General features: G+C 35.7%; 2 protein-coding genes across 3 annotated transcripts; both read left to right on the top strand.

Annotated features, from left to right (window-relative positions):
• Positions 1-24: 24 nt before the first annotated feature.
• Positions 25-15,812, top strand: LOC113670845 (MYCBP-associated protein). Its single transcript, XM_027187031.2, has 26 exons — positions 25-206; positions 1,018-1,190; positions 1,930-2,036; positions 2,971-3,029; positions 3,844-3,950; positions 4,214-4,240; positions 4,467-4,547; positions 6,042-6,117; positions 6,307-6,379; positions 6,517-6,563; positions 6,758-6,821; positions 7,303-7,385; positions 7,798-7,922; positions 8,385-8,512; positions 8,946-9,168; positions 9,754-9,967; positions 10,940-11,103; positions 11,651-11,683; positions 11,900-11,998; positions 12,256-12,377; positions 13,024-13,136; positions 13,276-13,376; positions 14,057-14,111; positions 14,318-14,382; positions 15,142-15,228; positions 15,578-15,812. Exons 1-26 carry the CDS (start codon positions 152-154, stop codon positions 15,668-15,670), a joined length of 2,574 nt encoding a protein of 857 aa, XP_027042832.2. The 5' UTR covers positions 25-151; the 3' UTR covers positions 15,671-15,812.
• A 2,338-nt stretch (positions 15,813-18,150) lies between these two features.
• LOC113670827 (uncharacterized) lies at positions 18,151-26,985 on the top strand. Of its 2 annotated transcripts, none has more exons than XM_089198692.1 (7): positions 18,151-18,284; positions 20,384-20,673; positions 22,184-22,436; positions 23,200-23,518; positions 24,212-24,324; positions 25,573-25,653; positions 26,249-26,985. In XM_089198692.1, the coding sequence occupies exons 2-6, from the start codon at positions 20,387-20,389 to the stop codon at positions 25,651-25,653; spliced, it is 1,053 nt and encodes a 350-aa protein (XP_089054818.1). In that variant the 5' UTR covers positions 18,151-18,284; positions 20,384-20,386; the 3' UTR covers positions 26,249-26,985. The 2 variants fall into 2 exon arrangements, with proteins under 2 accessions (XP_089054818.1, XP_089054817.1); XM_089198691.1 differs by having other exon boundaries at positions 25,470-25,653.

The following is a 26,985-nucleotide window of genomic DNA, read 5'->3' as shown; positions in this document are numbered from 1 at the left end:
ACAAAATTCCACTGTCCTACACTCCCTTGGTAGAAGTTAGTTTGTTGTCAATCAATATGGCGGCTGTTGCTACGAGAGTGTAGCAGAAGTGCTTCTAGATTTTCTTTCTCTGTTCTCCCTGTGTAACGGTGTCAGTGTACTTGGTAACGACATGAGTAACAAACTTTCAAGCAAACCTTCCAGGAAGGATCGCCCAAGATCGACAGGTAAGCAATTGCGCTGAGGTGACGCGCAAACCCATTTTGATATCTCAGGTTACATAAACTGTTTTTATCTTTTATCTTCTTGTGGTGTATACTTTCTATGTTCCTTTCACTTTTGCATTTGAAATCACAAACTTATGAAAAATAGGATTGGGAAATTTCATCGCTAAGCCTTCTTGCATGCATGAGAGACTGAGGTGCATGCATGTGAGAGGTTGAAAGAGAGTAGCCCATTTTCTTGTAGATGGGACACGCAAGCTATCCCGAATGGCTCTCGTCTGAGCTCTGTTGATCGAAGTTGTAGTAAGAAAAACACTTGGTTAACGACAAAAAATTTTTTTTTTGCTATGGAAGATAAATCTGGTCATGCTTCGAACAACTCTGCTTTCTCGTACATTGTTCAGGGTAGGATAATTTGATTTTTTTTTTGCACCATACTAAGATAATTCTACGCTTTTTAAAGGATATATACATGTAGAGGTTGCTCTAGGTGAGTAACTTAAGTATTAAAGAAAATGTCTTTAAACGGCATTACTTTTCCATGAACAGGGCCATTGCACAAATCTAAACTTAGCTGGTGTACATTCATAACTGAACCTGTAGCTGAATCTTTGGTGAAAGATACCTAATTTGGGGGGTGGTACTCTCCTTTAAATATTTGAGGGTTACACATAGTCATTACTAAGAATGATTGTCAACTTTGGTGGAGATCACAGAAAACCATTGGTGAGACTTGTTAACTATAATTATTATTATTAAAAGGAGGAGGCTTGATATGAATATCGTTAATGAGTGTCTTGATGACCTTTTCCAGATAAGAGTGCTAAAACTAAAAAGAGAGATGGTGGTACCCCTGATAAGATGAGTTCACCAATTGGTTCTGCTGTGCACATTCCTGATGAATTATGCACAGGACCATCTGTTGGGAAGGTCATAAGTGGAGATGATATTGATTCTCTGGCAATCAATGTGGACGAATTGAAAAAGGTAGAGGAAAAATAAAGAAAATTTTGTTTAAGGCATGCTTCACTTACTAAAGGTTAAAAAAAAAAACATTTGAAAGGAAGCATGGTATAATTTAGAGAAAAATGAATTTGAGACGCCAAGATGTGGTCATTAATTGCTTCAAACTGTCAACCTGTTACTTCCAGTTGGCAAGTGGTAGGCTTTGTCCTGCTTAATTGGAAATTCCCCATGTTGATAAATAATACAATTACTGAGACTCTTCCTTGCAATTATCAGGTGAAGCATATTTTTTTTTCCCTGGTAATTAACACTTATCACTGATTTAAATCCTTTCCGACTACTTAGTCGTTCTACAATTCTGGTGGTAGCTGTGGCCTTGACATGTTATGATGTTGAAGGGTTGTCTTCGGTCAAGGTGTGCAGTAAGCTGCTCATGTTTGTTTATAAGCAAAAGTCATAATGAGTGCAAACAAAGAACAGGAAGGTTAGATCAACCTTTCAGTGTCCAGTTAGTGAATGATAATGAAGAAATGAAATAATGAAGATTTGCATGTGCATATATTTATAGTAATCTTTCTTGGAAATGAAGGATGTACACTTTCAGGTTGTCTGGCAGAATAATTACTGCCACAAGTTTTGTCACAGAAAGTCAAAGAAAACACAGTTGAATTATTTTCAATGTAAATGAACTTGATTCTTGTCTACTCCTATATGTTGTGGAACATTTGAAGGATCAAACGGTCATTTCCTGACTTAACAGGTCCATCCTCCTAAGAGACCAGCAGTCCCAAAACCATCAAGAACTCTCGTGGTGCGAAAGACACGACTCAAGCCCTCAGTGGAGCAGAATCAACCTGTGGGAAAGAGGTATTTGCATTAACAATTACATTGACATGTAACTATTGAAAAAAAAAAAAAAAAGGAACTCAAAATTCTTCAAGATCTGATCAAGATAAAGAAGAATTTATGGGAAAAGTTCAGATAAGTCATATAATATCTCATCTTTGAAATGATATAGAGTGTTCTTTGAATAACAGATACAAGATAATAAGGGAATGACATGACTTTTTTCGGGAATATTGTTTATTTGCGCCCTTGTAGTGTCATTTGTGGCCCTCGCACTTCGTGCTCGGGCCGCAAATGACACTACAAGGGCGCAAATAAACAATATTCTCGAAAAAAGTCATGTCATTATCATTATTATCAATAAACAAGGCCAAATGATATCAAGAATGCGAGTTTTAATAATACAAGCTAAGTGAATGACGAATTCAAAGTCACTTCAAATCATTATGTAAGCTGCAGGGCTGATAATGCATTAGCAGCCCGCTGTCAGTCTTTTGCGGCCCGCTGAGCATGTGTTTTGAAGAGGCCCATTTTCTATTTGGCTGCATATATTGATAATAATTGGTATTAAAAGACTAATTGTGTTACATTAACCCTTTAGCTCCCAATATCTCATTAGTAGTTCTCCTTACTGACTGCTATATAGTTCTTGAGATAACAGTTTGGAGAATTTGGTTTTGAATCAACTAATAATCCCCTAATTAATATTTTTCTTTATTCTCATCACTTGTCTGCTTGATATTGTGATGATATGGTAAGGAGAAATTCTGTCTTGGTCACCCATGGGAGTTAGAAGGTTAACAGTTATGATTTATAATGATGTTTTGGACATCAAGGTTATTAGCAAAGACATGTACATTTTGGAAAGTAAGAAAAACATATTTCATCATTTCGTGTGTAACAAAAAGCAAATTTTCTTATTTCAGGGTTAAAGGAGTTCTTTTTTTTTTTTCAGTATGACTGTTGCACGACCAGCTCCTTCAGATGCACCGTTAGTATCTACTCCCCTTATTGGTAAGGCAATACCTAGTAAATGTCTTTTGTATAATTGCTCCAGTGATTATAGAGATGTGTGCACTCTGATTGGTTGAGGATTACATTGTATCTTGCAATACTCACCTCCTGGTGATTATAGCAGGAGCACAAATTTCAAAATGGCTGCCTTGATAAACATGATAGAAGAAGATACAATTCTGAAGAGCACACAAGAAGCTAATAAGTTTGGTGTAACACTTTTCTAAAGAAGGGTATGGAGTTTTTGCTGACGGAATTAATAGTTAAACTTGTTTAATTCTTGTGAAAACTGCTTATCTCAATATGAGTAATCCAGACAATTGTAAAAGAATTTACAGTTTTCAATTTACAATAATTTTACAACAGAATTTGAAAGCACCCAAGCAATCATACTAAAAAAATTATTCGCCTTAGGCATAATTATGTGCTTTGTCTTGAGGATTATTCAACAATATTCACTTTGCCTTCAGCAAATAATTGGTTAATAATTTTTAAATATCCACTTCTTTATGGATATTTTATATAACTTTTTCATGTATGTAGACATTTATTAAACATTTGACACTTTCTTGACAGCAGAACTTCTTAATAGCACTAAATTAAATGTAACAAATGTTTATACCTTTAATTTCCCATAAAAATCTTTTACCTCTGTTGCACAAGACCATATGTCACTCTGCCATAATGTTCACTTTGTAGACATCTTCCTTTATTGTTAGTTCTTTTATAGTTATCCCAGAGGTTTGTTTCATTAATTTTAGTTAATATTATAAATTATCCAATATAATATTATTTTGCACTTTTGTCAAATAAGGTACAACTGGTCCAATTTGTGATGAAGATGGACAAGTTTTGACTCACACCATACTGGGATCTTGGGAAGACTTTCAACAGGAAGCTATTAAGAGAGGAGATATTGAGGTTAGTGTTACTCTTGGTAAGCAGTTACTGTATGAAAAAAGGACTGCTGTTTCTTAAAAAGGAAATTTGAGCAAAGCAAGGCAAGTATGAGGAGACCCACTTAAAACAGTTCCTCCCTGAAATATTTTGATGTTTTATTTTAGTTATAAACTGCAAATGTTAAGTTCATAGTGAATTCATCGTATTACCCAATGGTAAATGCAATCTTGAATTATTTGTATACCCTTCAACAGAATAGTTTCTTCTTTATTTTCATCTTTCAGAATCTCCCTCCATTCTCTGGACACAAGGTATTGTCATTAAAAGCAACAAAGCCCTAGATCATGCCAGGTGTCAGGAAGAAATATTCTGACATTTATTTTTAATTAATGGGAATAAAATATGAAATAATAATAAAACCAGTTATCCCTTATTCAGATATTAAGTAATTAAAGATGTAAAGGGATTCTTTCAATACCAAGTATTTCATTTAAGTATCCAGTTTGTTTTATGACATTCTTACTAATATTCTTGTAGTTTGGTGCTGGCAAAGTTAGGCCATCAACTAAAGATGCAGAAAAGGAAAAGAAGTTCTCCAGTCATGTTTGGCAAACAAAGGTAAGTGCATGTAAAGTTTGAAATATTATAAAAGTTTCATTTAAGAATTTCATAATTTTTAAGTCAAGCATTTAAATGGCTTGACAAAAGCCACTACACTGTGGTTGGTAATTGTGAAGAGCAGCCCCTCTTCTGGCTGTTTTTTTTTTTTTTTTATTTTTTATTTATTTATTTATTTATTTTTTTATTTTCACTTAAAGCACAAATACTAGAATAATACAAACAAATACAAAGTTAATTACACTAACGCTTACGCTACTCACTAACACTAATTACGAAATACTGCGTTACATTACATTCACAGTCGGCTAGATTTAATTTATGTTGTGGTTATATAATAATATAAACCTAATTTGTACAAATACTTCTACATCAAATTCTCTTCTGGCTGTTGGCCAACTGTCAGCCAACAAATAACTGATAGGCAACTGAATTGTACATGAAAGGCTACTGACATATAAATAATAGGCTACTGAAATAAATGATGGGCTATTGACTTATAAATGATAGATTTCTGACACATAAATGATAGGGTACTGACATTATAAATGATATATAGGCTTCTGACATATGAATTAATGATAGGCTGCTGACATATGAATGATAGGCTACTGAAATAACTGATAGGCTACTGACATCTGAAGTAATGATAGGCTACTGACATATAAATGACTAGCTACTGACATATAGATGATAAGCTACTGACATACCAATGACTGGATACTGACACATAGATGATAGACTAGTGACATATAAATGTGTAGCTACTAGTTTACCATGATCGCAAAAAATTTTACTGTATTTTATAATATCAGAGAATTATCATCCAAAGTGTTTTCTCATCTGATGTAGCATCTAATTTTGTCTACAGAAGTGTGGATGATATATAAGGTTAATACCTAACAATAATCTTGTTACCCACAACTTACCTGCAGCATACAGATCACCAACAGATTAATAATTGTTGGCCTACAAGTATGCCTAAAACTTTGGCTGTCAGGTTTTTCCAAGAGTTTTTCTCCACCGATTCCCTGTTGCTGGTGGTCTTACTTTCCTTAATTTGGCAGCTAGTCCCTTTCCTAGTCACAGCTACCCGTGTGCCTATATAATGAATAAAAAAAGAAATGTAATCTGTGAGTCAGAATAACTTACAGTTAAAGTAAAGCCTAATTTCTGTTTACAGGACTTTTTTTTTTCAATAGTTTGGTTTATAGTAAACTTTTGGTTGAGCAAAATGATACTGTTCAGACATAGAGAAGATGCCAATGATGTGATTTACATGCATGTAGCCTGTTTTTCTTTTCAAATACTTCCAGATAATTTATTTTTTTTACAATTTGCAAGTCCATTATTTTAAATATTTCATAATTATGTCTGACACATTTAAAAAATTAACTTTAAAGATTATTCATCACAATGTAAATTAAAATTATAATCTTTTATGTCATTGATCATTTTGTCTTTAATAATGTCTTTCTTGTTTTCCCATTAAAGATCAATGAAAGTAATGCATTGACAAACTGGCAAAGACAGATGATACAGAGGAAGAAACAACAACGTCATCTAGCAAGTAAGTCAACAAGCCATCATCATTTATTATGGCTGATGAACTGACTTCTCTTAAGAAATAATATGCACAAAGGCCATCAATATCTCTGGCCTCTAGTGTTGAACATTACTCTGACTTGTGGTTTCTATAAACTCAAGATTAATGTTAGAATATTATTAATTTGAATTCATTTATTGTTCTTTTATCTAGATGCACTAAACACATCAACAGATATGTTGGTTATGAACCAAAGTGAGGATTATAGAGAAACACAAGAAGACAGGTACATTTAACCCATTTAAATGAAAAGAAAATTTTTGGCAGTGGTAATTATCTCAATTACTTTTTAATGGCCTTGAAGCTGAAAAGAAAAGTTGATATTCAGAACTGATGGTTTTATTTTATCATTTACTTTTAAAGGTATGCCATTGACAGATCCATCCCATCAATGGATTATGGAAAAGGATGTAAGTTTAAGAAGTTGAAATAATTTTTAAGCGGTAACTTTTTCTTTACTTTGTATTTCATGTTTTTTTTTGTTTTATTTTGTTTTTTTACACCAATTTGGCTGATAAGCATAATCATTTGTGAATTGATGAGTTTAGACAGCAACACTCTTTAAGTAAGGCTACTTGTTAAATTTCTAAATTCTTTTGTGCAGATCGTGTTGGTAGTGAGTTTTGGAAACAGGCTGAGCAAATAGGAAATGATGAAACAGGGATCAAGTAAGACTCCATAATCAGCTTGATTACTTTTATAAAAAGTTATGGATTTCAATAATGTAAGACTGTGCTTTATGTTTTTAAATCATCATCAATACCATCACTCTTGCAAGTCAAAGAAGTTTGGACTGCATGGGCCTGAATAGAGCATTGCAGTGTGTTGACCTCAGCTTGATCAAGAACATTGAAACTACGATCACTTTAGTCAGGGTTGCCTTTCTACTGATTGTTGGACAGTGTTCCTAAGGAGTTTTCTGAACTTCTACATCAAATCAATTAACCACAACTTTTAGTTTTGGTTACTTTTTTTTTAATTTGTCTTAGAATGAAGTGTTTAGTGTTTAACTTGATATTCATTCACAAAAGCAGGAGACACCTGTTAAGTTTGGTGCCTCACCACTTCTTTGAGGAGTAATATGATTGTTTGATAATTTTATTTGAATAAGAAGACTGTTATATTGATTGATGTCCTTTCTGTATGTAGTATGACTTTGACACAGACTGAGCGAGGCTATCCACCTGCCATTGAACACATTGGAAAACCCATATACATCAAGAATGAAATGGGTAAGGAACAATTAAGGCTGAGTTCAACCACTGTTGCTGCCATTCAAAGTTAATGGCAACAATTTGAATTTTCATGCCCTTTCTGCATTTGAAGCAATTGTGTGAAGAAATTTTCTTGAAGGGGTGATAAAAGTATGAAACAAATTATTGTGATGTTGAGAAGATAATGTATAAGGAAGAAGGAAAGAAATCACCTTTTTAAAACTAAAAGCAGACTTTTCACTGTCACCAGGTAGCTCTGTATGTTCTCTTTAGTAGAAGCTTTTTATTATTTTTTTGAGGAATCTCTGTTGGTCCATGGTTTTGTTTGATGAGGTTGTTAAATAATTATTTGCTATGAGCAGAGCTTTGGGCTAGCTTGTAAAATTTTGAGAGTCAGTGGTACGGTGTGACTCCAGTTGTTGTTTTTTAGGCATAGAGTGGTCCAACACCCATAGGTCAGTATCAGTGCACTACCCCTGGCAGAAGTCTAGTTATCTTCAGGAGAGAACTACACAGCTTCGAAATGTTTTAAATGAGTTAGACCCACACCAACCAGTAAGTGAAGCAAAGTGCTGCAGTATTGTCTCTGACATTTCCAGGTTTTTGCATGTGATGGGTATCAATTTTACACAATTGTTGTCCTCTGTAGATGGCTAATATATACTATAGTAAAAAACTCTACTGTATGAAGTGCTAGGAAGTCCCTTCTTTTGTTCTGTGGATTGTTCCATTTGAAAGAAATCTTGTAATGATAAGACTGATGCTGTTGGGTTATTCGACCTACATTTTGTACTTCAGTCTGTTGCCCAAACTGCAGTCCAGTTTACTTTATTATAATCACTTTTTGTGAGCATGTGTACCTTTAGATCAGTGTACGAAACATATGTTATTGTAATATGATGCAATCATTCTGCAAAGTTCTCCATCTGTCGTACACTTTTTTTAATAGTTTAGTAAGTGTTAAATGCTGCCAGGTTTTCCTCTATTGCAAATGCTAATCATGTTTTTCTCTTTCAGTACATTGATGATCTTGAAGTGATTGGAACAAATCAGCCTCAGCATTCATTCAAGTTCGACATGATGTCCATAGTTCAAGAGGAAGAAGAAGAGGAAAGTGAAGCAATGGATGAAACTGTACTTCAAAGGTTAGTCATTCTTAATTTTTTGTAGCATTATTAACCATTAAGGATAGAACCAACACAAACACTTGTATTTCAAAAGTTTGTTTAAACTGATATAGCTCCATGCCAATTGGGATGGAATTAAATAAAGCAGTTAAGGACATAAAACTACTTGTTGTGATTAACAGGAACACATTTCCTGCATGTACATGCATGTATCAATCTTAAAGATTAATACACACACAAGAACCAAGCAGAAACAAAGAAAATTTTGTTTGTGGTATAGCATCCTTAGATATAGCAGCATTGTACCCAACCATAGAAAAGCCAGATGCTGTATTATTTGGGTCAACATAAAACTCATCTCAAGTTTGCTATAAATATCACACACCATCACACTTATATTTAGTCCATGTTTATTCTCATATTACTGTTAACATGAGTTGCTTATTCCTAGGGACCCTTTGGCAAATATCGCTGATGTTGTACCTCAGCCAATATTTGGACCATCATTATCAATTGGTGGTCACACAGCTCAGTGGAATGGTCCAAGGTCAGGAGGCAGTGAGAAAGCAGGGGTGGCTTGCCGCGTGATATTTGATTCCAGTGTTGGAGACAGGGTCACTTCTCATCTAAATATCTGCAATGATGGAACAACTGCAGTGTACTTTTCTTGGAAGGTATTGTTCAGCACCTGTCCTCCCTCTTGTTTATAACCTGAGTCCTGAAAGACTTGCAGTTGTCATGTTGTTCTGATTTCTGTAGGAGGCCTGACTTTGTGAGATGATCTACCATGTACAAGTTGTGGTTAGAATTATCAGAAAATTATGAGTCTTGTATCAATTAAGAGAGCTTCAAAACTGCATCATATTAATTAATAAACAGACATATAATTAAGGATTATACATGTTACTTTCCTTTTTCAAAAAAGTACTAAGTGACCAGTTTTTTTTTAGTGCTTTGGACAGTAAGTGATTTGACAATTATGATAAAATTGATATTGAATTCATTTGAATTAGGAAATTAAGACCTGCAATGAACAGAATTATGTGTATTTAAAGCCTACCACAATATGAATGTGATAACTTTTTATTGTTACCATAACAGTTTTACTGTTTTTATAATTACTCATTGCCAACTCTTCCTTCAAAAGTTACACTGAAATGCCCTTCAAATATCAAAAACCTTGCCACCTTTCAGACAGATGTAATTCTAGTATGTTTGTGAAGGTATTTTGTTTACTTAACCTAACATTCATACCACAGAAAATTCCACTGACCAATGTACTGGGGACCAAGCTTGCAGGACATGCTCAAAGGTTTTACTTTGACACCAAGAGTGATGTAATCTCACCAGGAGATACTTTGAAGTTCCCATTCATATTCAAATCTCCAAATGCTGGGATCTTCACTGAGACATGGGAACTGATGACAAGACCTACTCTTTGTGGTGGGGCTCCCATAAGGATCACTCTAAGAGGTAATGAAAATGGCAAATATTTATAGATTGGTTTTTTTGCTTATGTTTCTTATTTTTCAGTCAGCCAGCACATTTCACTTGGCTTTCTTTGATCCAGTTGCTAAGACTGCCTTGCTTTTGGTTCAATGACATTAATTTCTGGTGTTGGGTTTTTTTTTCCTATGGGGTAAAGTTTTTAGACCAAAAGGAGATTGCTGTGAAATTAAAAAATGTTTTAAATCAATTTCACTGCAAGTAAACTATGAAATAAACCAAAATTTAATTGGAAGAATATTCCATTTCTTTTTTAAGAGCAGTCAGCTGTAGGAGGATTTGAATGATTTGGTTGGATAAGATTTTAAAAAAATTACATCTTCATCAAATATTAGGGCTATCATAGAGTGTATGGTTTGTTTGTAATTATTGGATGGGTTGTGCTGAAATATTCTCGTTTAATTGTCCACATGTTTGGTAGATTGCAGTGTTAGGATTAGTACTGCTGTTAGTTGTCTGTGAGTAACAAGCTTCAGCTAACCTCGTCATCTGCAGATGACTCGCTTTAGTCAATTTAAACACCACAATTCACATGGAGAGGGATCATTGTTGTTCAGTGTGGTGAGAACATGGACCAAAGTTACAGTCCTCAGTTTCTGTAGTACATAAAACATGATTACTGCCATTAACAAAAGCTGTCCGTAATAATGAAAGATTGTGGTCCTATGAAAGTGTGGTCATGCAGTTAAAAGGTGGTAAGGTACATGTACCAGCTGGCGGCCCGATATCAGTCTTTTTATTTTTAAATCTCTTTCATTTATCATCATCAGAAAACTGTTTTGTACATTTTTTTTTTTTTTACTTAACATTATAGAATACTTCAAATTATGTCTAAAGAAACCCTCTTGATACTTGGCTTTGTTCTTTTCAGTTTACCACCAACAACTCATCACATACATTTCTTAGAGCATTTTTAGCAGCAAGTTAATTTACTTGCAGGTGTAGCGTTAGAAGAGGACATCTACAAGGAAGCCAGGCAGCAAATTGAGGATGATTTGGCTCACAGAGAAGCAGTGGAGACTGCAACAAGACTCCTTGAAGAGATCCTTGATGGTGTTCGTACTCCTGAGAGAGCCAGGTCCCCAGTGGATGCTTATATCACGGTGAGTTGTGTCAGTGAGGATGTAGGTACTTGGGAAAGAGTTAGTGAGTGTGGAAGTTTTATTAATAACATTTTCTTCAGTTTTTCATATTCACATGCCTTTGATAATTACAAATTTTTAAAGTGACAGTTCATCAGAAATGTTTAAGTGAAAAGAAAGAAAACATGGGGTTTTGCAATGTCTGTTTAACTTGTATTTTTGCCCACTGAAAATTTGACGTTTAATGTCAGTTGACATGAAAATGTACTGCCATGAGGAATTGGAACCCATTGTTGGTGTACATGTATGCCTGTGAGATAATACAAAATGAATTGTTTAGCACCAATGTACCAATACATTTCCCTTTTTGTTGTCATATTAAAATTGGAATAACTCTTGTTAGTGGCTTAGTTGATGAAAATAGATTTACTAATTGTTACAAAATGATACAACCATCGTACTATAAATTAAAATTTCATATTTTATAATATACTGTTTGGATTTTTCAAAATAATTGCTTTTGAAAATTACCTGTCATAATAATTATAATTATAATGTTTTATTTCAGGAGGAAGAGATCTTTGAAAGAGCTAATCAAGGGGTGAGAATCAAATTTACACTCCAACCCAACACACTGGAAATGCAAATTACAAAATATGAGTAGTCCGTATCAACATTTAAGATTTTTAGTTTCTTTATGAAGTCAGAATTGAGATGACATTATATTGTAATCTGCTCATAATCTTCTCCAAAATCACAGGTGGTTGACTGAAGGATTAAAAATCTCAATATCAATGGTTTTTTTGTGTTTTCACAGATGCATTTCCAGGATGAGGTTGTTGGGGAATTGAAGCAGATTTATGCGCAGCTTGGAGACAATGAAGAGTGGGACTTGTCTATAGAGTCCCTTCAACAGGTAACACTTTTGGTATAATAAGTCATTCTGACATGGTGTATTTAACAAAGAGATCCTATATGTATAATTTTATACAAATGTTGCCATACCTTTGTTCTGATATAGATCACAGATGACATCAAAAAGGGGCAAAAACAAAAAATGTGGCACAAGGCAACAGCAGTGTGTGTCACTGAGACAGTCAAGAAGACAGTTCTTGATAACTAAATCATGTATTCCCTTTCCAATTTATTTTTAACTGTTTTCATTTTTTGTAGAAAATCATGTGCATTGAAGATGCTGATCAACGTGATAGCCTGCTCCAGACACTCAATAGCTCTGTATCAACCTTATCATTCCCACCAATGACTCCTATTAAACAAGCCATGTATGCTGCAGGGTGAGTTATTTACTGTACCAAAAAATCAACAGATTGAGGGCAAACTAGGGACCACTCAAAGATTTAATCACAGCATGATTGTTAACAGAGAAGAGTATATCATGCATAGAAAACAACCAAGAGCAAGCTGGGGTTATTTTTGAAATTAGTATTTATCATTTAGATATGAATTAAATATGCATTCACTTAAATTAGAAAATATGCTTTCACTTACACAATACACATTTTTAGTATTAATTAACCAGAAACATAAATTTATTCACTTTAAGTCACTTACTATGATATAGACAAAAGTACAAAATCAAGTTATAGATGATTCATACCCCTTTAGTGTAATAAATTATAGAAAATGAATGGGTAATTTATAAATGTAGGCTGCTGCTAGTTTTTTTTTCCTTTTGACCTCTAATTCAACTGAAATTGGCTGCAAGGAATTACTTTTTTCAATATATATATAACCTTTTATTGTTGCCTTTTCCGGTACATTCAATGCATTCTGCATTATATTCCTTTCTAATTTGGCTACTTCTTTTGGGTTATGTTCAAAATATTCCCTCTTTCAAAGAACTACATGTCTGAAGTTACTTAATTTGAAGAGTAAAGCCATACCATTCCCAGTATTTACTTATCTTAAAACTGTATTTAGATATCAATTACTTTGTGAGATGGTGGACAGTATTGTTGGACAGGCAAACATGATACGATCCATTCTTGGTCTTCCCGAGAGAGAGCTTGTGGAGGATACTTCACAAGAGGAAGGTTAGAAACCTAGCTGTAATCATGATCAGTGTTCTTGAGTCTCTTACATCCTGATCAGTCAGGATTACTACTGGTGAGTTAGCATTAACAACAGTATTTGTGAAATCTCAGTTTATTCAGCTTTTTTGTTTTTAATTAGCGGACAAAAAACTGCGCAAAGGAACAATTTCTGAAACAAAAGCTGCTGAAAGTCGAAAAGGAGATAAAAAAGACAAGAGAGGAGGAAAGCTTTCTGAAATTGTGAGTGTAGATTTTGTCCAGTACTGTAGTTCAGGAGCTATGTCATAATTACAGAGAACCCTTGTGGTCAATGATGATTTTACTAGGCCTGATTTAAAAAATTGGAAATCCAACAGACTTAACAAATCACTCAGTATTTAGTGTATTGTATCCATGTCTCTCTAGTTAACTTTTTGCCACTGGGCCAGACAAACAAAAAACTCAAATTTAGAGAAGGAATTTTGAAATTGATGTAATTCTGTACTGTTGGTGTTAAGTTTTGTTGTAACAGTTGCCATAAATATTTCAGAGTGAAGAAAATCATGGACATGAAGATTATCATTTCAAAATGGATCTTGGCATGTTTGTTAGTAGTGTCGTGTGTACTTGTTACCAAAAGAATGCACACAATCCGCACTTAAAGTGCTAGTGAAATTTATGTAGAAAATGTGTACTGCATTTTGTAAGACTACACTGTATGTTAACTGTGAGGAAGGAAAATATAAAAATGCATCTTAGGAACCTAGCTGTGTTAAAGCCCTCGTGAACCCATAGACCCTGAAATTGTCATATGCCATAGTTTGAAATCCATCAAGATATGTAAGATACCATAATTATTATCTAAAACAGTTATATCACATTTTTTGGGGGTTTAAGCTTTATCCAAGTTATGTTTGTTTTTTGTGTTGCATAATTGCAAGGATCGTCCAACTTCCACCCAACGCTCCAAGTTATCAGCCAAAAAATCAGGAAGAGGTGACAATATTAAATTTATTAAATTGTGATAATTCAATTAAAAAGAAAAAAAAAGAAACATGCTTAGGCTGAAGCCTACAGTATTTTTCCATTAATTAGTTGTACTGAATTACAATCATATAAGGTATAAACAATGGAACTCTTCATGCAACACGAGTGCAATATGTCTTCAGAACAGTTTTCATCTCAACTCTTTCCCTTGATAGGTACTAGCACACCATCATCACAGTCCAAATCAGCTCTCAGTGAAGCTGCCGCAGAAAGGACTGGGGTGAGAAATTTCTTATTGGTTCAGAAATATCTAACAATTTGATGAGAAAGTCCTCCTTTATTTTTTTTGTTAAACAATTTGGCAATTTAAATTCCTTTGCGACTTAATCCTAGGAATTAAAGTAGTTTTCTCAGAAAAAAAAGTTAATATTTTAGATCGAAATAATTTTCATATTTAGTTTACTGTTTTGTTTTTAAGCTCTTTCAGTACTATAAATTGTCTAGGTTGCATTTATTGCAATTTAAAATAGTTTGTTTTCTTTCCATAGAATCATGGAAAACCACTAAACTTTCCTTGAATGTTCAAATAATCCTCCAAAAAACATTTCATGTATTGTTAATCTCTTTCCTTTGATCAGTTGGTTAATGGGATATTTGTCAAAGTCAGTTGATAAGTTACATGTTATTTACCTGAGAATAAAAATACAGCTGTTCAGTTTTTAAATTGCTCAGAAAAGCACATAACATGCAGCTATGTTTTAGGCTAAAGATGTTGTTGTTCATTATGATTATATAGTTAAATCAACGTCTAATCATTTGTCTCACGTTGTTGAGTCAGACTATCGATTGTTGTGACAAACAACATTTCGACTGCTAAACTGCTTGTCTATATCGGGCGACATGTCACTTTAGTGACAGCTTATTCAGAGGATGATAATCTTCTGGAAATTCCACAGAAGTTGAATGAAAATTGAAAATAAAGTTTGTGGTATATGATGTACTGAGACATGGATTTTGATTTATTTTTCACGTGTTTCAGACCCCAGTCAGTGTGGAGGGATTAACAATTGAAAATACTGTCGACCCCGTCTTAGAAGCAAAGTACAAGGAGAAACTTTTTACGCAGGTTTGAAGATTGGTTGTACTTGTTGTTAAATATATTGATTACTTGTGCTACAGTTCAGAGTTCTCTTGGTTTAAACCCGCCAATGAATGAAAGAAACAACAAATTTACCTGTTACTAGGAGTAGTTTGTCACAAGCCATTTTCATTTTAGCAAATCTAGTTCTTGATAGTCTTTCAACAAGTACAGTGAAATAGAATCATGGCAATGAAAGGCATGCAGTGATCCTCATTTAAAGGTTTTCGTGCAATGGGTGTGAATTCCAGCCCTTTTTTTGTTTCAAATTATTTTTACTTGTATTAGATAAATTTTAAATTTTTTTTAATGTCTTGTATGTTGTGTGTTTCATCAGACCTATGCCCTTGTGGTGGATACGTTTGAAAGAATGGACTTGGTTTTTGAAGACATAAAAACTGCAGAATCAAGGTTATCAGGTCTAGAGTAGGATATGAGCTATGTGCTGCTTAGTTCTCTCTAACACTCAAGCACTTCATTTTGTGCATTATTTATGGCAATCAAGTGACATTGTAGAGGGGAAATAAAATACACCTCAGAGACAACATTAAATTAATGTTATTTGCTACCAAGTGTGTCTTATAATTGTTGTTGTTTGTGGAAGGACGGGGGCTTGGAAGAGAAGAAGAATCAATTTAAAGAGTCATCTGGCAAGCTAAGAGACCTTTTCAAGGTTGTTCAACCTCACCAACGCTTTGTGAGATTTAGACCCACGCTTAGCATCGAATACCAATCCTGGATTGATAACACACCACAAACTGATTACAGAAACTATCTTGTGTTGTTGTCAGCTTAATTAGGAGTAGTGCAAACTACGCTCCAACCAACATAGACCTACTCTTTCAGTTTAATAGAAGTTCTACAATGTATCTTGATCCATTGATCTCTTTAGTACATGGTCCTGAATCAGACCGAAACAGGTCTCAAACCCTACCTTGTTTGATTCAACTGAAGAAGCTAATCCAGAGTGGATTAAGTTGGAAAAGAGAAAAAAAAAAACAGTAACAAAGTTAACAAAAAGGTGGATTTTCGAAGGGGCACACTATTTCATACATGCAACACAACTTTTGACTTAGAGCATATGGCAGTTGATTTATTTAATTTATTTGATTTGTTTGATAAAGTTTGAGTATTCTCATCACCCGTTTGCTGGATAACGCATGAATGTTAGAGGGAGAAGTAACACGTTAATCACTTCTGAGAGTAAAAGGGTTAAACAGCACGTTAGAGACAGATGTTGAAATAATTAAATCACCCAAAAATGTTTCTTCTCACCGTAACCATCATTCGTTTTTTTTTTTCAGAGTAACTTTTGAAGGACTTTCTTGCGAAAAAAAATACGAGCAAATAAATGCTTCTCTCCAGATAACATTGTACATCGCAGCTAATTAAAAGTTTGCACCAAAATTAAATTATGTAACATCTTGCCGAATCTATTGCGTTTAATTTTCATAAAAAGAAGTATGCTATCAAAACTGAATTTGATGTTTACACCCCAATTTTCCCTAACTTCGGCTACACAGCTTCGCCGAGATATAAGACAAATTTAAAGATAGAGGTGGAATGCGAGGGTGTTTGACATTTATTATAGGGGAAAATGTCATTCGCAGCTTACTAGTTTAAGCCAGTTGAGAAGAAACTAGATCAGTATCCTCGACCTGTGACGTTAATCAACATTTATTCACCTGAGTGGAAATGAATAGTGGTGGACACTTACCGAGCCGCAAAGCGGCTCGGTGAATTAATCACTTCATCCACCACTTTCACATTTATCCACCACTTTCTCCAACACTGACCGAAAATGCGTGGAAATTTGAACTCTTGACATGCGATTTTGTCTCTTCGGCTGCTCGGAGGTGAATGGAGCGTGAGCGCGTGCGAAAACATTATTCACCTGAGTGGTATATACTGATGAAAGATATTCTATAATAGTTAGACTGCGAAGAACTCTCTTATTCGGCTATCTTCACCCATCAGTATAAATGGGTATCGGCGATCTATCGACCTGTTACAAAACCCAAAGACCTAATGGAAGTTATCTCCTACATACCTCGTGCTTTAGAAATTAGGAAACAAAACAACTTCGGGGCTAAATAAGTTGATTAATGCTTTTGGCTGCCTCAGAACAGGTCGTCACTTAATATTTCAACTGCCATTTACGTTCTGATTTTGTTATTCCTTTAAGAGGGGAAACACGTACTCCTTAAAAGATGTGAGAATTTTTGTTTAATCAATTTTGTTCCAGTTTGCGACGAGATTAACTTTTCCTTCTCTTCCTGAAGTGATCAGTTTTGATAGATGCAATCATCAGATTGAAATAGCAGCCCTGTAAACTACGCTAATATGCTATATATTTGAAAATACTTCCTGGTGTAGTTGTTTTTTTTTTTTCAACCCAATTATTCCCATGAAAAGGAAACATGATTCTGTATCTCTCTCGTAAGGTCTGACATCTCTGATTTCATAACATTGCTATGGTGATTTGTACGTTGTAACTCTTCCGGTAGTAGTTCTAATTTTTCCGGCGGTTTTAATTCATTCGGAAGTTGTAAAAAGTTTCGAAAGGTTTTAGCGGAGCGTCAGAAACGTATATCTAAAAATATATCCGTCACACACCTCGACGCATGGAAAAAACACCCAACATCATTGGATAATGATTTTTTTCTGTTTCAGTTTTTTTCTTGGTTTAAATAGTATTAACCTCTGTTTTTTGCCGGCGTGATTATATCAGGTACTTAGCTTGAAACAAAACAAAACTGCCGTACAATTCGACGTGCAATAACGTAATCGCCACGAAAATTATATCAAAGGGGTGATGAAAACTTTCTTTTGGTATCTCAAAATCAGCTTTGTTATATTTTTAGAATCTAAAACCATTAGCCGACGTGATTCGAAGGAAACCGAAATAAAGATTGTCAGATGATCATGTGTATATAGCCCGTATTTTTTTTCCTAAACTAATATCTTCATTGAGTCATGAGTTTACTCACGATAACCTGAGCTGGAGCCATCCAGAAAAAAATTGAACATTCCTACTTAAAAAGGTAGGTGTTGAATTTGAACATTATCATCATAGTTTGCCATAATATGCAACTAAGGAGTTTTTTAAGGAGAATCAAACCATATCCCTGCCTAAGAGCCAACAGCTTTAACTATGAATGTAACGAGGTGGTACAAAAAATTCCATGGAATGGAAAATTTTTCTCTCTTGTGACAGATATCCCGCATTCTCAAATATTCGCACATGATGTCGAAGGGATCGATTTATCGGACTCGTCCATTCATAAACAGAGTTCCACCAATAATTATAAACATCTGTTCATATCATTGAAAACATTTGTCAATTGTCTTGATTCACTATTTTGATTGAATTTTTTAAATAAACTTTACGGGAAGAGTGTCGAAAACATTTTCCGATTCATTATCTAATTGACCAGCCTAGCCTTCCAGTTCCGACAAATGACAAAACCCCTGAATTTGGCTACATTTCTAAAGGCCAGTGAGGGTTCGTTTCCGTCTGACATTTTTCTGACGTTAGTCGCTTATAAAGGGTCCCGCGATGAAGAATTTTATCGATATATAGAGTGCTAGTAAAATGTTAGTGCTCCGCAAGGATTAGAATTCTGATCAACTCTGGTTTCCGGGTCGGAAAGTCTACCAAATGAGCAACAGCGAATTCATTTTCAAGCTAAACGTCACATTATAAAGTTTAGGTTCTTACGTGATGAACATTCTGTGTGCCGTTAGGATCAACAATATGATATGGAAGTCGTTATGTTCGTTACGATAGACTAAGAATTCTTTTTTGCGAGGACTGTGTTCGAATCAAAGATGAGCCTTTTTCCAATGTGAGGATTTGAACTTATCTGATTCCAGAACAATCGTTCTGTGTTAGCACAATCTGCGGTTTTTTGCTATGTTTGGTTAGTTTTTAATATTTTGTTTCCTTTATCGAAGAAAATGAAAGAGGTGACGTTTGATTTCGATCTGTTCCAACTACGTATTCTTGGTGTGCATTAAATTGAGATGATCACCCTAGTTCTAATTGGTTGTTGTGGACTTTTTACGGGTTATTATTTCAGTGTATTCCGCCTGTCTTAGCCCGCTGCGTTTTGAGTTACGGTAACTCAAAATGCAGCTGTATCTTGTCATGCTTTTCCCCGTTATTACGGGGTCCATTTTTAGATGATGATGTTTGAAGTCATGCATCAATAGCGGTGAGCATAGAGACACACTCGTCGTGAAGTAAAACTACCCTCTCTCCTTTTTTTTCCTTATTTGAAAAAGTTGGATAAGCATCTTGAAAAATCCGGCGATAGTAACATTCAAAAAAATATCTTAAAAGGCATTATATTCAACGCAAAATATTATGATGTGCGAGACACAGAATCATCTGCCGGTGATATTAGAGATTCTCAGCCGATTTAAGAAATGACAACTAATTATACGTCAAAATACCTTGTCAGCAAAGCCATACTAAAACTGATTTTATAGTATGTTCTGTTGGGAAAGCTCAAATGTTTTAGAAAAACTGAAGCCATGCTTAAGAAATCAGTTAGAGGGTCTGCATAGAGCTAACTGACCACTGTCAACTATCCAAAAGTTTGGATGAAAATTGTTCTAAAATTTAGTTAAAAGCTATCAAATGGCGACAATTGTGACTGATCACAGACATTTGCAGATTTACTCCCCTCCCCCACCCCCTCGATCCAGTCAAGCCCTGGGATCCGATTCAAAAGCTGTAGATCCGAACCTTGGCCAGGTCATTGTGTTCATTTCTTCCTAAGATGCATTACTTACAAAATGCCTCCCCCACCCTGGAGTGTAAATGACCTTTAGAAATGTAGCTAACTTAAGGGTTTTTATCAATTGGATAATGAATCGGAAATTTTTTCAACACCCTTCCCGTAAAATTTTGTTTTAAAAAATTCAACAAGCAGACGATGGCAAGGGTAACCTGCCATAGGCTAACATCTCATTCAGGAAGAGTAAAACCCGATTGGTCTCCACTAGAGGTTGCATTGAAAGTCTCTGACGGGTCCCTATGATATTAATGTGATGACAGTTACTACAGTGGGTTTGACCCGAATAATTTTTAATGCATTGTGAATTGACTATCGATTTACTTCCGATTTGTTTTCAGATCATGGAAGAGTCACTAAGAAAGTTTGCCGCGGAAAATTTCAGTCATAGATACTTCCCCGCACTTCACGGTGAAATCGATAAGGTACAACCCCTGACAATGGTGGTACAAAAGAATCGGCCTCTATGGAAGCGACCTTTCGTAAAATTGGAAGTCATAGTCCTTGCAGAACTGGCGAAATATGTTAAAAGTGAAGAAGATACTAAAGTGTTTCGTGATTACGCAGAAAGGAAGATCAAAGAGGAAATGCTTATCTCATCGCCGCACGAAACAATTGACATGGGATCCAGGTATGATCACTCTTTGACCCAATTTTTTCGTGCATGGCACATCAACGTGTTGCATCTCAACAAAGTATGTTTAATACAAAAAAATAAGAAAAAGTACTGGCAAGAACATCACGAAAGTCAACCGCAATTGTTTGTAATTAGTCCTGGCTTTTTCACTGCCTTCAAAACTGTTTTTACCGGACGACGAGTTGAAGCAAGTGAGGTAAAGCTCCCGGTGCCGTGTTGTTTTTTAACATTCACGGGAGGTTTCTCAAAGGTGCATTCTTCGAACGCCTTCAGTCATTCTTCTTATAATGAGGATAATACTTGGTCTTTATTCAGATGAAAATACTCATCAAAAGTTAAAAAAAATAAAATTAACTCGAACATTTAAAAATAAGCACTTACGAGATGAAAGTTGACATTACTGTTCATTCATATCCGAAAAAGCAATCTATGAAGGAAGCTGTTCATAGACGTTCTGAACATAATTTCGGAAATTTTCCTCGCATTTCAAATGATATAAATGGGGATTCCAGTCGACATCATCCACATCGGCATCACCCCTATCATTGATGTCATCATAATGATCATTGCTATTGTTATCGTCCTCTTCACTCTCAATGCTACTTTCATTGTTTACATTCGTCTTCGCAATTGAAAATGTCATAGCATTTTCATCGTCCACATAATTGTCAGTATCACTGTCGCTGTCTTTATCATTGTGATCGTCATCATCATTGTAGTTTTTGGTGTAGTCGTTACTTTCACCGTCTTTTTCATTGCTATCGTCGACATTTTCGTTGTCACCGTCGGTTTTGATTGTCATTATCAATGCCGCGTTATTGTTATTGCCATTGTCTTAGTAAATGTAGTTATCTTCGTCATCATCATTCTCATTGTCATGCACTTTCATTGTTATTGTTACCATCCTCAAAAATTTACCATCTCTCTTATTTCTATCTACAAACATTACTGTATCGACATTGCTGATCCTAGCAGTATTTAGGACGCGTGTCCTATGAACTTTGTAACAGAACTCGCTCACCGCTCTGTGGCTCAGTGGTAAAGCATCGGAGTGCGAAATCCGAAGGTCTGAGGTTAGATTCCGAGCGGGGACTCAGAATTTTTTCTTTGTCCCACGCTTGTGACAAGACGAAAAAAAAAATTTTTTTATCCTCATTATTGTCATTGACAATGCTATTGTCTCGATCAGTGTTATTTTCTTTGTCATCAGTCATTGCCTTTGTCGCTCTGTTATTGACATCGTCGTTTTCATGTCTTTGACAGTGATCGTCAATGTCATTGTCATCCTCTTTGTCTCTGTCACTGTTCTTGCCGTTTTCGTTCCATTGCAATAGTCGTGTGGAAGTCACTCTCTCTGTGTCTGTTAGTAAAGGAGCTGTTGTATCATTTTCTGAACGAGAGAAACACACTTCCTCTTTATTTCCCGCTGACATAACTAGTTGTTATCATTATTTCATATCATTTTGAGTTATGTAGAAATTTGTATATATTTTTTTTAATCTAGAGAACAAAGCCTTGGTGTGGGTGTTGGAGGAATTTTGGAGGGAACCATCAGATTAAGTAATGATCAAGGAGTTCTAAAACTGGGAAAACTTAGCCAGAAATATATCGATGATCCAGATCTCCGTGGCCTTTTAGAAAAGGCCGAACTGAGTCCTAAATTGATGAAGAATTTCGCCGAAGGGGATAAACTGCTTCTTATCACTTCTGTGGTTTACAGTGAGAAGTTTGAATTAACAGGGCAGAGAAAAGAAGAGGTAATGGCCACTTTTCTTTAACTCGATAAACAAAACAAACAAAGGAGTTCAACTGTAAGTAAGGTTTAACCTCTCCGCCCTTACCATTTCCATCACTTTCCTTTAAGGCTCAAGCTTGTTTGAATGGGCTCCCAAGATCAAGAAATCTTCTCAAACTGGTTTCAGCGGGGATAGTAAACATTAACGAACTTAGGCTTTTTCAAACCCCTTCTTTACTTCGAGTGAACCATAGAATTAGAAACGAAACGTTCATTAAATAAATAGGCCGACTTCATTTAGAACTAGCTGGACTTTCATGCGAATGTAACAGTATTTGAAACTTATGAATTGACCTACCTAGAGGATTTTCCCCTCTTCTACGATACAGTGATTGGTACTAGTATTCTTTAAGATACTTTTAGATATTATAACATAACGCTAACTTACGCACCCGAACCCAACAACCCTACATGAAAAGTAAATGTTACAGAGATTACATTTTCGTATGTGATCACCACTCAGCAATAACTAGAAACGAGATGACAAATGTTATGTTGTTCCAATATTGAAGACCAGTTTGGATCACACCTATATGCAGAAAAACTAAGATTCATAGGGCAGGGTTCTGTGTTTAAGCGTGGAAAAAGCTTCCGATCCCCAGTTCTGGAAATATTTAGTTGATTTACCCTGCCTCGCTACTGTTTGACCGAATTTCTGAGAAAAAAAAAACATAGAAATTTGCCTACTTATCATAAAACTATCTTATTTACTTACCTTGTATCAGACCGAGGCTGAAGTCAGTGTGGATGGGGTACATGTGGCAAATCCGTTTGTCGATTATTTTAAGACCAAAATGCATGCCCGCTACAGCAGCTCAACTCAGTGTTCAGAGCTGGCATCTAGGACAGCACATGCACCACTCCTCTTCAAGTGTTGCACTGTTGATTACATAAAAGAAGACAATCGACTGGAAATCAGGAAAGGGGAATACATTGGTAAAGTAGTTACCAGGGACACAACAGCCGAGGGTCTTGTGAAGTGTGATGACGAAGATTATGACAACACTACGGTGGAAATTTTCTCAGACGAGACCGATGCACCAGGTGAGATCTTCAGGTACTTTTTTATGCCACATAACTTGAAAAAGGTATTTAAACTCTGAAAATGCAGCAATAAATTTTTGTATACACTGGAGAACAGATCAAATGATAACTGTCCCCGATCTGCTGCAACATTCAGCCGATCTGGACACAGTTTTCAAAAAGTTGCATTTTCTTCGACCGTATATTTGGAATAGAGTTAGTGTTAGACTTAATGTCAATACATTATTTAAAATAAAAAAGAATCTGAGAATTTCAAATTGATCAATGTCTAACTAAGTGCTACTTCTTTTCACTCAACCATTTCCTGTCTGGCTTCCGAGCCTCCACACCACTAGGATAAAGAGAATTCAAAAGTCAGTAAGGCTACATTTTTGTTCTGGAAACAATGCGTGGAATTGAGGGACTTTTATTGTAGATACATGCTTACATTAACTATAGAACTACTTGTCTACATCTGCCGGAATTTTACCGACCCATACTCGCTAAAACTTGTCCGAAGTTTGCTGCTTTAAAATAAGCTGCCTGTGTCAAACTATTTCACAAAGTTTACGGAGCCGGTGAATAATGATGCAAGTCGGCATTACACACTAACTACAAGATTATCGCGGTTTCAGCACTGAGCGGAGAAATGTAGCTAACAGGAATCGGTTGGGTAGAACCGGCACCTAAGTTTCCTTATTTTCAATCAATCAGCCCCTCTCACTCCGCAAGATGTCAAGAAACTGGACTCGATGCTTCAAAATGTTCTTTTACCTGTGAAGAACATAGACAAACGGAAGGAGCAGGTTGGAAAGTATCTTCGTTGGGTAAGTTAGTCTAAGGGCCTCTTCATATGAGCCCGGTTACCGGGTCGAATTTTGTCGTCTGTTCATATGGGAAAATTTCAGCCCGGTTACCGGGATGAAAAAGAGTCGAAAAGGGCGCGAAACGTGGACTGAGGCCCTGGGAACGAGTTTGGGCATGCGTAGTTGAAAAATTTTCATCCCGGTAACCGGGCTGGAGTGTTCATATGGGAAAATATTTCATCCCGGTTACCGAGATCTCGGTTTCTACAACCGAGATCTCGGTAACCGGGCTGGCCCGCCTTCTCATATGAACACATTGAAATTTTTACAAAGGAAATAGGAGTGAGGCGAGATGTCGGTAACCGGGCTAGCCCGGTCAACCGTGCTCATATGAAGAGGCCCTAAGACATCGTTCACGTTTGAATTAAACAAACTCCTCATGAATAGTAAATAAAACTGTGAAAGAGTAGGTTCTACGGTGTGAATACTATCTCATGAAGAAATGGCTATAACAATAGTGCAATTTGTCCATTTCTAGTGTACAACGGTAAGACTTTGAGTAAAACTGTTCGGTGCGTGCATCTGGAAGAATTTATCCCTGAATGCCGCTTTTCTTAATTTGTTGTTTTGTTATTATTATTACTGAAATATGCAACAAAGCCTTTGTGAAATTTCCAAGTCACTGCGTTGTTCACTAAGCTTTCACCGTCAAGTTATTTCGAACAAGAAGTGATTAAAGATCATTGGTTCATGCTCTATGATACACACGTATTTAGCTGGAAACCTTGTCTGCTTGACCACAGTTAAATCGTACACCCATTTTTTCATCCTAATTAATTTGATAATTTTTTTTTTTTGGGGGGGGGGAGGGGGGTTAAGATGACAAAAAACAAAATCAACAAAGCGAAAAATATCGAAAAAAACAAGCCACAAATAAAATAATGGACAAGATACGAGAGATAAAACCTAAAAACTGAAAACTAAAAAACTAAACTTGCTAAAACGAATAGCGCAACTGAAAAAGCAATGCGCAAGCATTAGAAGTTGTCTATCGAAGTTGTCTATTGAAGTTATTCAACTGAACTTCCGTTCTGAGAGAAATAGAAAAGTTAAGTAGAGTTTCCCCACCGTACTCTTACATCCCAATTATTATTATTTTTCAAAAGTTTGAAGCAGCAATGGTATCAGAGCAGGATAAGGTCCTAATTCAAGACTCGGTAGCACCGGATGACTGTGAGCTTCTTAAACTTGCGTTTCTTTCCGCCTCAGAGGGATCAACTCTGCTGGACATGTCATCCCTCACAAAACCAGATATTCACGGATACGTTGTTGTCCTCAAACACCTTTTAGGTAATTGTCAGTTTCATGATACAGATGCCAATATCAGAATATCTGCTTTTTCAAAACATGGAATCCACACAACTCGCAGCGGTCATGCTTTTCATATATTTCTGAAGTGAAGTTTAAAATGTCAGTATGGTGACTGCGAGATCTAACATGCCGTTTTGGCTTTTATGAAGGTCACTGTTACCCACCAAAACTCGTGTGAAAGGAAAAACACCATTATGCAAATATCTTACTTTAATTTAAAATCATAAGTTGATATAACATTTCCATGATATGAGTATACATTCAAGTGATTACCACATTCAGTGCTCTCAAATTGTGTTCTAAAATTGTCTTTCACGGTATAGATTTTTGCAAATCGATCATTCGAGTGACTGAAATAAGACGAATGTAAATTACTCCTCGTGATATGCATGCGCGTTCTTTTTTTTAAATCTGAATTAAAAGTGCAGATCATGGGCAACCCGCAAAATTATGGCGCCACACGCTGTCACTAGCGAGGAGACTTGCGACGACTTGCGACAACATCAAATCTTTTTATTAATAAAATGCCGATGGCTACTCTTTCTGAAAGCATTTGTGTTCCTTTTTCCAACAGATTTGACTGATGAAAAGTGGAGAAAATTGGAGCAGTGCAATGCAGAATCTGATTAACCACGACTGTGATAACAATGGCCAATATACTTCTGATACTAGGATAGATGTTTTCTAATCTAAACGATTAAGGTTTGAGCTGAGCACGTTTGCAAGAAGTAATTTTAATATCAATTTTCGCTTTAATCTTTACCACTGAGTATTTTCCACTTGTGAAAAGTTGTCCACGTAAGGTCGCTTCGTGATTGAGTGTGCGACACCAAAAATCAAACTCATCAAAATAGACCAATTAGAACAATGGAAATTCTGCAGCGAGCCAATAAGAACCTACAGTAAGACCACGAATCTTCTTTAAGGGCAGTAATTGGAATCTATTGGATTTAAGTTCTGCTTTCCCCGTGTTATAATAAGTAATCAATAGTATGCAAGAGATTTGTCCAAAATTCGACAATGATTATCCATACCATAGGATCCCACGAAATACCGACGGCTTCGCCGAGGACTTCGTCCATGAAAAGTATCTCTGTTTTTCGCGAGAACTTTAAAATAAACAAGATTCCTTTACTTCTTTGCATGACGGCAGAATACTTTTGCAATTTCTGCACTAAGAATGCTCCATTTCCAATTGGGGAAACGAGAAATTCCTGTATTCCACAGCCTTTTTCTGAGAACGACGGAGTTGATTGTTCAATCACTTTGCTATTTTCATTGGACAGCAAAAATAAATTAAAATACCCCTCA

Source organism: Pocillopora damicornis, chromosome 2, assembly GCF_964200805.1.
Source record: "Pocillopora damicornis chromosome 2, jaPocDami1.2, whole genome shotgun sequence".
NCBI classification, from domain to species: domain Eukaryota; kingdom Metazoa; phylum Cnidaria; class Anthozoa; order Scleractinia; family Pocilloporidae; genus Pocillopora; species Pocillopora damicornis.
This window is presented reverse-complemented; position numbering and strand designations above follow the sequence as displayed.